The sequence below is a fragment of the Coregonus clupeaformis genome, chromosome 12 (assembly GCF_020615455.1).
Source record: "Coregonus clupeaformis isolate EN_2021a chromosome 12, ASM2061545v1, whole genome shotgun sequence".
NCBI lineage: Eukaryota > Metazoa > Chordata > Actinopteri > Salmoniformes > Salmonidae > Coregonus > Coregonus clupeaformis.
The window spans coordinates 18,935,895-18,948,015 of NC_059203.1; the positions used below are offsets into that span (position 1 = coordinate 18,935,895).

General features: G+C 41.7%; 1 protein-coding gene across 1 annotated transcript in view; it reads left to right on the forward strand.

The window, feature by feature from the left end:
• Positions 1–2,795: 2,795 nt before the first annotated feature.
• Positions 2,796–12,121, forward strand: part of LOC121577909 (rhamnose-binding lectin-like) — a 39,475-nt gene continuing 30,149 nt past the window's right edge. The window contains exons 1-8 of the mRNA XM_041891897.2: positions 2,796–2,869; positions 3,821–3,856; positions 3,943–3,987; positions 4,130–4,265; positions 4,346–4,464; positions 5,800–5,844; positions 5,985–6,120; positions 6,199–6,302. Of these exons, the coding sequence (XP_041747831.2) occupies positions 2,845–2,869; positions 3,821–3,856; positions 3,943–3,987; positions 4,130–4,265; positions 4,346–4,464; positions 5,800–5,844; positions 5,985–6,120; positions 6,199–6,302 (646 nt within the window). The 5' untranslated portion in view covers positions 2,796–2,844. The remainder of the gene's footprint in view (positions 2,870–3,820; positions 3,857–3,942; positions 3,988–4,129; positions 4,266–4,345; positions 4,465–5,799; positions 5,845–5,984; positions 6,121–6,198; positions 6,303–12,121) is intronic.

Below are 12,121 nucleotides of genomic sequence, written 5' to 3' on the forward strand. Positions count from 1 at the left end.
ATCACTTGTAAACACAGTTCACTTTCATAGCAGCCACGTTGTATTCATTCTCGCATCTATGCGCTCTCCTCTCACCTCTTCCCTTTGCTTGTGGACTTCAATGCACAACACATCAGCTGTATGTGACCAGGCGAAAAAACCCTTCCAAGCCAAACCGCTACACACAGCCTACATCGTTGTCACCATATTAGCTAAAGTCACGTCATAGTCAGCATAGCTAATAGAACCAATGCATTAGTAAACCCGCTACAATCATGCAGTAACGTATCAGTGTACACTAAGTAAGCAGTTACACTGGCGGGCCCCGGTGGCAATACATTTGTAAAACCAAAAGCTTACCTTGACTTGGAAGAGTTCCAGTGTTGTGTTGGAAAGTCATATGGTCCTCTGTAGCTCAGCTGGTAGAGCACGGCGCTTGTAACGCCAAGGTAGTGGGTTCGATCCCCGGGACCACCCATACACAAAAATGTATGCACGCAAAGCGTCTGCTAAATGGCATATTATTATTATTATTATAGCCAGCTAGCTAACATAGCATGTCACTGTTTGAGCAGGGTGTTTCAGTAGCTGCATTTGCTAGCTAAGTAAGTGAAACTGAAAGTGAAAAAAACTGAGTATTTCTATCTTGCTTCTCTTTCATTTTGGAATAAATTAATTTGTTCAGAACTGTTCAACTACTGTCTTTCTCTTTGAGTCAACTACTCACCACATTTTATGCACTGCCGTACTAGCTAGCTGTAGCTTATGCTTTCAGTACTAGATTCATTCTCTGATCCTGGGTGGACAACATGTCAGTTCATCCTGCAAGAGCTCTGATTTGTTGGAGGACATCCTCCGGAAGTTGTCATTATTACTGTGAAAGTCTATGGAAGGGGGTGAAAACCATGAGCCTCCTAGGTTTTGTATTATAGTCAATGTACCAAGAGGAGGACAGAAGCTAGCTTTCCTCCAGCTACACCATGGTGCTACCCTACAGAGTGCTGTTGAGGCTACTGTAGACCTTCATTGCAAAACAGTGCGTTTTAATCAATTATTTGGTGACGTGATTATATTTAGTACAGTTTTATCTAAAAAGGATAACTTTTAAAATGTTTTACAATATTATTTTTAATGAAATTCACTGAGGACGATGGTCCTCCCCTTCCTCCTCTGAGGAGCCTCCACTGCTTTGTACATAGTACAGCAGCATCTAAGGTGCAGGGTAGAGTACCGGGTGATTGCCGGCCAGTAACAGTGACTAAGGTTCAGGGCAGGGTACTGGACATATTCAATATCTCCCTATCCCAGTCTGTTGTCCCCATTTGCTTCAAGATATCCACAATTGTTCCTGTACCCATGAAAGCAAAGGTAACTGAACTAATCAGAGGGCTGATTTAAATACTATGCATGCCAGTCTCTCTTGACTAAGAGTTGAGGAGAGACTAACTGCATCACATCTTCTTTTTAAATTAGACGTGTTGAAAACCCCAAATTGTTTGCATTGTCAACTTACACACAGCTCTGACACATACCCCACCTGACATGCCACCAGGGGTCTTTTCATAGTCCGCAAATCCAGAACAAATTCAAGAAAGCGTACAGTAATATACAGAGCAATTACTGCATGGAACTAAGTTCCATCTCATATTGCTCAAATAAACAGCAAACCTGGTCTCAAACAACAGATAAAGCGACACCTCACGGCACAACTCCTCTCCCGTATTTGACCTAGATAGTTTGTGTGTATGCATTCATATGTAGGCTTTGTGTGCCTTTAAAATAAAATATATGTAGTTCTGTCCTTGAGCTGTTCTTGTCTATTAATGTTCTGTATTATGTCATGTTTCATGTTTTGTGTGGACCCCAGGAAGAGTAGCTGCTGCTTTTGCAACAGCTAATGGGGACCCTAAGAAAATACCAAATTACTATAGCCCAATAGCACTCAGTTCTGTCATCATGAAGTACTTTGAGAAGTTAGTTAAGGATCATATCACCTCCACCTTACCCGGACCATGACTCTCAACTCTCTTCCTGGAGCTACTGTCCTGTAGGTTTTAACTCCAACCCTAATCTAACGCACCTAATTCTAATAATTAGCTGGTTGATAAGCTGAATCAGGTTAGTTACAACTGGGGTTGAATTGAAAACCTACAGGATGGTAGCTCTCCAGGAACAGGGTTGGAGAGCCCTGCCCTAGACCCACTACAATTTGCATACCGCCCCAACAGATCCACGGATGACGAAATCGGCATCGCACTGCACACTACCCTATCCCGTTTAGACAAAAGGAATACCTAGCTCCATTCAAAGCAAATCAAATCAAATTCAATTAAAGATAATATTGAGGCAATATTCATTTAAAAGTAGTCCATTTTCTTCTTCTACTATTTCTATGAGTTGGCAAACAAACTAAAATGTGCACACTGCCACATAGTGTTGTTTGAAAAGGTATAAAGCCAAAGTTGGAGATTTACTGCCAGGAAATACGTTAGCTCTATTCATGAAATGTATATCGGCAACGCTCGAGAAGGTTTTGCAACTGAACGTGGCCCATGTGATTCTTCCTTAACCAGGAAGCCCCACCCAGATGACTACTTTAAATTGGTGGAAGCCCTCAATGGCAATGTTCATGCCAAAATGGATTTTAGCCATCTAGAGTCTTCTATATAACTCTATGAGACTGACCCAAAAGCCTGGTACAGACCAGCAAAGCCCAGCCCCTGATTGCAATGAGGTGCACCTGGACACAAAATAGATACAGCTGGGTTAATTAAGACATGTCACATAACATAAATACCAGGTGTATTAGGTCAGGTTACCATCAGTTTCATCATATCTGCTACTACCACGCTTGTACCTGGCATCATGTTCAGACTGACGGTGGTCACCTGTGAGTATACAACTTCTGTATATGATGCAGGTTAGAATACATATCACTAAATGTTTGAATTTGTATTTCAGAGTTTGATGAACATGTCATATGATTTGATGTCTACAGTATGATGCGTTAAGTTCAAGTTCAGTATTTCCATAATTTGATAGTACAGCAGGAAATGTAGAGGGAGACTGATAGTATGGGAATAGACATTTGACAGGGCTTGAATGTTTCATGAGATGATGGTAGAACTCTTTATTGGAGGGTATTTTAATACATATCTGTTTAACCGTCTAGAAACAAGCACTGTATCTAGAGCCCCCTTGTGAATGGGTCAAAAGTGTTAGGACACTTGCCTATGCTATATTACAGTAGTCCAAAGATTAGTATTTGGTCCTATATTCCTAGCACACAATGACTACATCAAACATGTGACTCTACAAGGTATTTTGGCTGCGTTTTGGTGTATGTTTTGCCCAATAGTGACTGGAGTTATTATCTTTCTAGATGTTTCTGAACACTTTTAAATTAATGCCATGATTAAGAAAGCATGAGTGAGACAGGCTACAAGGGCACATGTCAAACCCTCACATCAAGAACTGGGGAGGTTAGTATTTTTATGGGGTATAATCTTTGTTCCTTTAACTTCCTCACACCACTATTAATTCAAGGTAGCATCTGCATGTATGTAGACGTGTTGAGAAGTATTGTAATCTTCAAAATGACAACCTTAACCATTCAGTTCCTTTTAGGCAAAAAAGTATCTATAACCAACTACAAATGCGTCTAACAAGTTTAGTTACATTGCATGCATGGAATATGAGACCAAATGCTAAACTTGACTACTTTAATACACTAGAATATCTCAAATGCTTGAGGATGGAGACAAATGCTCATTTCTAGCTTCACGGTCCAAATGCATATGATGTGGATTGTTGCTGAACTGGCTGTGTGATGTTGTTTCAGTGCTGGTTGCAGCTTCCTGTGCACTAACGGATGGAGGTACTGTGTGTAATAATAATAATGATGATGCTACTACACCAAGCTAATGTGAGTGGTGTGTAACTCCTGTTTATTTGTCCTGGCAGCACGCAGCATCACATGTGAAGGCTCTGATGCTTTACTACAATGTGGTAAGCTAGTCAACACTACTGAACAGTGTATATACTCAGCTATCACCTGTGTTTTATACTGTAGATTACCTACACCAAAGATGCCCACCCTTGGCTCTCCTTCGTTCCTTATCCATCTTTTCGTTGTCCGTCTCTTCCTCAGATAGAGGTAAGATCCATATCGAGCGTGCCAACTATGGTCGTCGTCAACGCAACGTGTGTTCCATTGGGCGCCCCGCTAACCAACTCACCAACACCAACTGCCTCAGCCAATCCACCACCAGTAAGATGGCAGCAAGGTACTGGAACCTGTGGTGTGTATTTACCTGTAGACACCCATTGGCTGTAGTGATGACCACTACCTGTCTTTGACACACAGGTGTGACGGGAAGAGCCAGTGTGTCGTCCCGGCATCCAATTCTGTTTTTGGAGACCCCTGTGTCGGAACCTATAAGTACCTGGACACCAAATACTCCTGTGTCCAACAGCAAGTAGCAAGTCAGTCTGTGCTAATAATACTTGGTGGTGGGCACCAATATCGTTAAATTGAATATCTGTATGACTGAGGTATGTTGGGATATTGTTTAATACTTCGGTGAAAGAGCGCACTCTGCTGATGGCTAGCAAAGCCATAGAATGGGTTGGGTCACCAATGGGACCAGCTTGTGAACTTTGTTTTATGGCCACCATGTGTTTTAATACATGCCCTTTTCTTTTCTCCACTTTTACACCACCCTCACTTCCTAACTAACCCTAGCTAGCCCACAAACGGTGGTTATGGAACAAAGTAGCCGGCAACAACTTTCGTTAGCATAGCTTACAGGGAGGTCAGAGACCTGGCAGTGTGGCGCCAGAATGACAACCTCTCGCTCAACGTCGACGAAGATGATTGTGGACTACAGGAAACAGGCCGACCACGCCCCCATTTTCATCGACTGGGATGTAATGGAGCTTTTCGAGAGCTTCAAGTTCCTCAATGTCCGCATCACTAAGAATCCATCATGGTCCATGCACCAGTAGTATAGAGGGCACGACAATGCCTCTTCTCCCCCCTGCCCAGGAGGCTAAAAATATTTGGTATTGGCCCTCCGATCCTCAGTTCTACAGCTGCACCATTGAGAGCATTTTGACTGGCTGTATCACCACTAGGTATGGCAACTGCTTGGCATCCAACCGCAAGGCGCTACAGAGGGTAGTGCGTACGGCCCAGTACATCACTGAGACCGCGCTCCCTGACATCAGGACCTCTATACCATGCGTTGTCAGAAGGCCCTACATTTTCAATGACTCCAGCCACCCAAGTCCTACTGCATGGCAAGTGGTACCGCGGCACCAAGTCTGGAACCAGCAGTCTTCTACCCACTCCCCGTCACTTTATTCCTAGTTATATGTACATATCTAACTCAATTAGCCAGTTAGCACATGGTAAGAACGATGGGTAGTCGTACCACACAGGTCTCCTTTACATTGTGGCTTAGTTGATTCTTGCGCGCACTTCATCTGGTGTAACAGTGAACATCTGTTTCAACCAACATTAGCTAGCTCAAATCTCATTTATAGCTATTCAGACGTTACGGGCACAAATTGTATAGAAATATAGCTTTGGTCTAGCGGTACGACTAGCTAATTTTAACCAGTTTGCTCTCACATTCTGAGCAGTTTGAGATGACGACGTCTCATAAGGAGCTTAAACCACAGTGCAACGGTTGAAGATAATGCATTTAACTTTCTACAACTCTGTTTATGGCTAAACATTAATTAATCACTTCACCAAGCCATAGTATGCCTTTATTTGTCAGGCCAGTGTGGTGTAACTCCTGTTTGTCCTTGCAGTAAGCAGCACCATATGTGAAGGCTCTGATTCTCAACTACAATGTGGTAAGCAGGTCAACACTACAGTACGGTATCCTCTCCGTTCTCATGTGGTGTTGTGTATATTGGTCTCTAGCCCACACAAACACCCAGCCTTGGCCTTCTGCCTTTTCTTCATCTCTCTTCCTCCTCCTCGTCTCCCTCAGATGAAGGTAAGATCCATATCCAGAGTGCCAACTATGGTCGTCGTCAACGCAACGTGTGTTCCATTGGGCGCCCCGATAACCAACTCACCAACACCAACTGCCTCAGCCAATCCACCACCAGTAAGATGGCACAAAGGTACGGGAACCAACGGTGTGTATTTACCTGTACACTCATTGGCTGTAGTGATAACCTCTACCTGTATTTTAAACACAGGTGTGATGGGAAGAGCCAGTGTGTCGTCCCGGCATCCAACTCCGTGTTTGGAGACCCCTGTGTCGGAACCTATAAGTACCTGGAGGTGGCTTACACCTGTGACTAAATGTGAGTTATATACATGCTCGCACACATGACTGGGATCTTGAATGCTGGTGCTGACTGAAATGTTTGTCTTGCAGGATATCTTCCCTGATGAACCTAAAGGCTTCTGGGATTTCTTCATCGAGTGGATCAGTTTATTTTCCTCCAACCCCCAAAATCAACTTCAAATCATTGTAAACCTGTGCCTTTTGTGCTAAAGCGTTTCTTAAACAATTCTGAACTGTGGTGGTTGGTCTGAATTAAACTAAGCAGCATGAATCCAAGACTTGGTGTCTTTAGTTCTATATTACTAAATGTCTACTGTCACACCAATATTACTGAACATGTGTCCTGTATTCTCTCTTACACTGTTCACTGAAGACTCATTTACACCTGGCACTAACATGTGTTCTTTGTCTTGATGTCCATATTCTCTGCCCACAGTTGTAGACTAGTAAAATACTCATTGTGATCAGCTCTTCCTGACGACCTCCGGCTGTAGTCAAGCACGCATTTTGTCTGGATCTCTATCAAGTGTGAACTGATCTGGACGGTCAAATCAATTATACCTGCCTCTAAAATCATTGCCAGGTAGAACCGTTGACTTATGACCTCAGTAGGCCTAATGGACTTAATCCATATTATTTTGGGAATGTCATGTCACACGGCACTAAATAATCTGGTCAGAATGTGGACATGGACGGTTAAGAAGTTTTAATACAACGTGTAGACTCTCCAAACCTTGATCACATGAAACAAATGTTAGCATGAGGTGTGAAATGCCGCTTTTATTGGGGATGAGCGGAGCACCACAACGACGGTCCCTATTCTGGTTTGCCTAATTTCAGTTTAACAAAACAAGTATTGTTGTACTGTCTCAACCGGCTGTGAAATAGTTTTATAACAAACTTGTTTTTCAGCTGATGCCGGTGTATAAAACTATGCATAGACAGCGCACAACAGATGTACCGCTTAGACGTTCTTTCATTGAGGGACAGATCTACAACCCATTTCTGTGATTTGGTCAAGTTGCCCAAAAAGTGATATATTACAGCGTTAACGATCTATATTAAGTTGTATGAAGCACATAGCAGTCAACACCAACATTAGTCATTTAAACAATTTTAAATGTCAGGATGGTAATTTCTCTGGGCGTTGACGTAGTTCAGATGTTATCAAGAGCGGATGATGAACTGTCAGATCTGAGCTGCATCCTCAGCAACACTACGCTTTCCCCTCAAGTTCTGTCTTCCGGCTTTGTAGATGGTTCGCTCGATAGCCACACACCACGTAGCACCCACTTGAGTCATTCTACTCGAGCAGGTGCTGGGAGCTCACCACTCAATGTTCATGGTCAGAATTGCTCATCACACTTCAGTTGGCAATTCTACAGAGGTTGGAGACTGCGTTTACTACATGCCGTGCTCTCTAACCTTGATGTTGCTAATGTCCTGCTTTTCCGCTGTTATTTTAACGTTAAAGCGAGGGTATTCACTATCCGGTTGTGCCACGTGAGAGTTGGGTTGATTACATTAGCTATCTATGTCCCTCACCATAATGTTTACAAAACTGAGGCAAAGCAGTGCTCGGCAGGCAGGGGCAAAGGACACTGTGTACCGGTGTCCCCTGTGGTTTTTCAGCGGCTGGCATCCAATATTGGTGCGTTGCAGCAATGTGTGGTACAGGCCAGAGATACTTTTGAGGAGATGGGGAAACTCCATTGGAATCGTATTAATGCCCATTTTGTATGTTGTCAAAGGGCTGCGCAGTGCATTCTGGAACAAGGAGATCTCTCCAGGAGGGAATGGGAGTCAATTGAGCGCTAGTTCAAAACCCAAAATTATGTCAGGGGCTGATGTGGATGCGGTGTTGGAGTCAGGCGCAGGACACAGAAGCTTAGTTGATCTGACTTTAATTGTCACAGGAGCAAAATACAAATCCAACGGGCCTCAACAAACAGGAGGCGAGCGAATACGCAAAACAGTGCGAAAAGCACTAACAACAAAACTAATAACCTACACCAACGGACAGGCGTACAACTACAAACAAAACCAAAGGAAACGTATAGGTGACATCAATACGAGATATGGAACAGGTGCACTAATCAGACAAGACCAAACAACATCAAACGGTAGCAGCTAGTACTCCGGGGACGACGAACGCCGAAGCCTGCCCGAACAAGGAGGATAGAGCTTCCTCGGTGGAATTCGTGACAGTACCCCCCCATGACGCGCGGTGTCGTAGAAATATTTGGCTAATAATTAATCAACTCAAAAATATCTCGCAAGACACCAGAGCTTGTGAATCCAAGAATTTAGACTTTATTGCATAACAAAGCCGAGCTTGCTCCATGGAACAACTTTCTCTCTCTGGCTTAGAGATCTCTTATATACACACAAATGAACAAACATGCGTACATTCCTAACTTATTTTAGTTCTGCACCACCCTTCTTTTTCAACGTCCAGCTGTCACACAATGTCCACTCCAAAAGGATCTATATGAAGCCTCTCATTCTATCATTCTATTGGCTGCGTGGCTTAGGCCCCTTCTTAAAAAAGAACTATGGTAATGCATACCATGTGTCCATAACAAGCCCATGGGCCACAGTTTGAGAGCCCCTGCGACAGAGCACATACATTCATTTAAACATAATCATGTTTATTACTAATATTATTATTTTACCTTTGACCTCTCCCTACTTTTGCCTTAATGATACATAAAATAATACCATATAATCCCCCCTATGGGACATTCCAACAATGTCCCAACAATACAACTATTAATTGTATAAATGAATATAAGCATGTGCATTTCCTTATTTCTAACCTTGCCATATGTGGTTACTTTTCATATGCATATATTGAAACCAATATATCTTCCTCATTACTTGACCCATCCTGATGAGGACCCATAGCCCAGTCAGGTATTGATTACAAGTCTAGAAGGTTTTCCTCTAAATTAACCTCCACATTTTCCGTTGGGCTTTGTAACCATGGCAAGCCCATCCACCCCCAGGAACAACTCCATTCAAACATTCAGAATTCCCAAATGGACAATCCATTGGTCCTCCCTTAAGTTTACAAAATGTCCCATATTCATTTACATACTGTCCTGGAGCTCCCTGAACTGGGTGTATTTCTTTGGCTGAACTAGTAACAATGATCTGTACAGTTATTTGTTTTACTGTGGTTTGGATCAACAAATTATTTTAACAGAGGTAGTATACAGCAAAACACTACTCCCATTACTACAAGTGATATTCCTATCATTATTGCCATCTTTGTAAACATTGCTCCCCACTTCTGTTTAATTGTAGCATTTTCTCATATGTATTAGTATCCTAACATATGCTACTTTATCTTAACAATAATATCTAGGACATGTTAAGAATGGTGTCAACATCTTTAGCTTACATAATATTTTTTTCCCATATAACATGTATTATAACAATCAAAATAATCAATGTCAATATCTAATCCATTAATTGCAATGTCAACATCATTAGGCATTAATATTAATAACTTATTCAGATCAATTAGTCCACTTATAATTTATAATCATAATCAAATTAATTACCCAAAACAACTTTAGAATGACAATTCTTAATTAGTCACCTTTGTTCCATCATTCAAAGTTAAAACTCTCACCTTGTCACATATTGACACTGGCCGAATGTATATTTATATTATAATAATTCTAGCATTAACTTCCTCATAACGAGAATTACAACAGATCAGTACCTCAATGCATTGTCCAAATTACTATAAATTTAGTAGTGTATAATACCTCCTTAATCAACATACTACCTCAACTAACACTCCCTTCCTCTACCGGCACTCAATCTTCTGGTGTCTTCATTATGTTCTTCAGATAGCTTCATAGTTCATCTTGGATTGCCCATAGCAATGTCCCAATTCCAATGTCACACCTGAACCGCCACCATTCTGTTTTGTCCATGTGCAAACCAGTATACCCAAACTAGGAAGAACGTTGCATTTGCATAGACCTCATTCCTCACATTCTTGAAAGAAAAGGCACAAAAGAGAAGGCAATTGATTGCTTTGATTTGATGCTGGATTCAGGTCTCCTGGCAGAAGTGGTGTCGGACAGGAACGTCTTCAACGCCTTTGTTGTTCCTCTTCAGCCGAGTAGAGGATTTTTGGTTTTTATTGAGGTTTACACCGTTCTGGGCCAAATGATCTCTGCAATGCATTACGACACCATCCGTAGTAATCTCAGGAAAGGACAGATCATAACAGTTCAGTTGAGTTAATTTCCAATCCAAAACATCCCTATTAACATTGTCTACATGACAAATCATTATGTTTCACATTCTCCCAAATTATATAACCCAATTGTTTTATTGTAACATTCCTATATTTTTGCTCACACTCTATTTGACATTACTCTGGTGTTTCCCTTTCCTTGTTCCTATTCTAACAATTGCTTACACTTCTCTCCTCATCCTGGTTGATCATAAAATTGTTTATATTTAGGATTTCCTAAATATTACAAACATTCTGCTGGCCAATATGGTCTTTCCGAGTTCCTCATATGACAAAAGTTGTAGTTGAATCATAACACAGTCCTAGTAACTGTGAAGATTTTGAACTACTGTTAATTCTTTAAACGGAGATGTGGTGCATATTAGACTATTTTCTTTATTTAATTGTAATATAAGATATTGTACTCATCTATATCAATCATTGTTTAACGGCTCCTTCAATTCCCTTTCTTCTGTATTTGGTATAGCTCTAACATATACAGGGTTTAATGCACTTTCCCAAGGAATAACTACTCCAATACCACTTCCCCCTGGAAATCTAACACCAAATACTACATAAAATTGTTTATCTAAGTCTTGGACTGTTCTCCTTATGTCTATGATTCACCTGTCTCTTTCTTTCATTATCTTAAGGTCACACTACCCCATGTGACTTACCCATACTCTTTGTGCTGGTTTCTCACACACCAATAATATTTTAACCCTTGTATTTTAACAGTGATCCCTTCCTGTATTTTTAGTTATGGTTCCTGCCTGTGCAAGAATATACATTCTAATCCTGTCTATATCCCTTCTATGTCTTGTTCTTCTGCTCTTTATTTTTATCAGTACTCCATTCCCCTTATTCTCAAATCAAATCAAATCAGGTAACTAGTCAAGTGTAGAGAAATCAATGATAAGGATATCTGGTGCGTCTTGGAGGTCTGGAATCTCTCGGTGGTCTGGAATCTCTCGGCGGTCTGGAAGGTCCTTAAAGTCTCTTAATCATCAGTTCCCTCACTCTGGTACAATGGTTAAGATGATACCCGATACTCCCCTCTATCCGTACCATCGTTGGTATAACCTGGACAACGATGTGTATGGTCACTTCAGTTGTTAACCTTCCCCCGTCACTAGGGTCTCCGGATCAGCCAAAGTCCCTCTCAATCTATCGACATCTGTCTGTGAAAAGTGTCCTTCAATCAGCCTACCCATAGGGAAGCTCAGAGTTACTGCTGCAAAGACACAAGCACAGACACACACAAAAGACAACAATGCTACCCAATGGCTGAGGTTGGAACACTCCTATAGTGGGAAACATGAATCTAAGTATCTACTCCACCACTTTTACCATTATTAAGGTAGCCAACAACACCTGGTACAGGCCCCTCCACATAGGGTCTTTCCAGCTCTTTCTTCTGTAGTCTTTTGCCATCACATAGTCTCCAGGGCACAGACAATACTCAGATTATCCTACTCAGTTGGGCAGAGTTATCTTCACCCATGAAAAGAAAATCTTAAGAACATTGTTAGGTTAGGTGAGACACAGTATGCTACTCATGTCCTCTCATCAA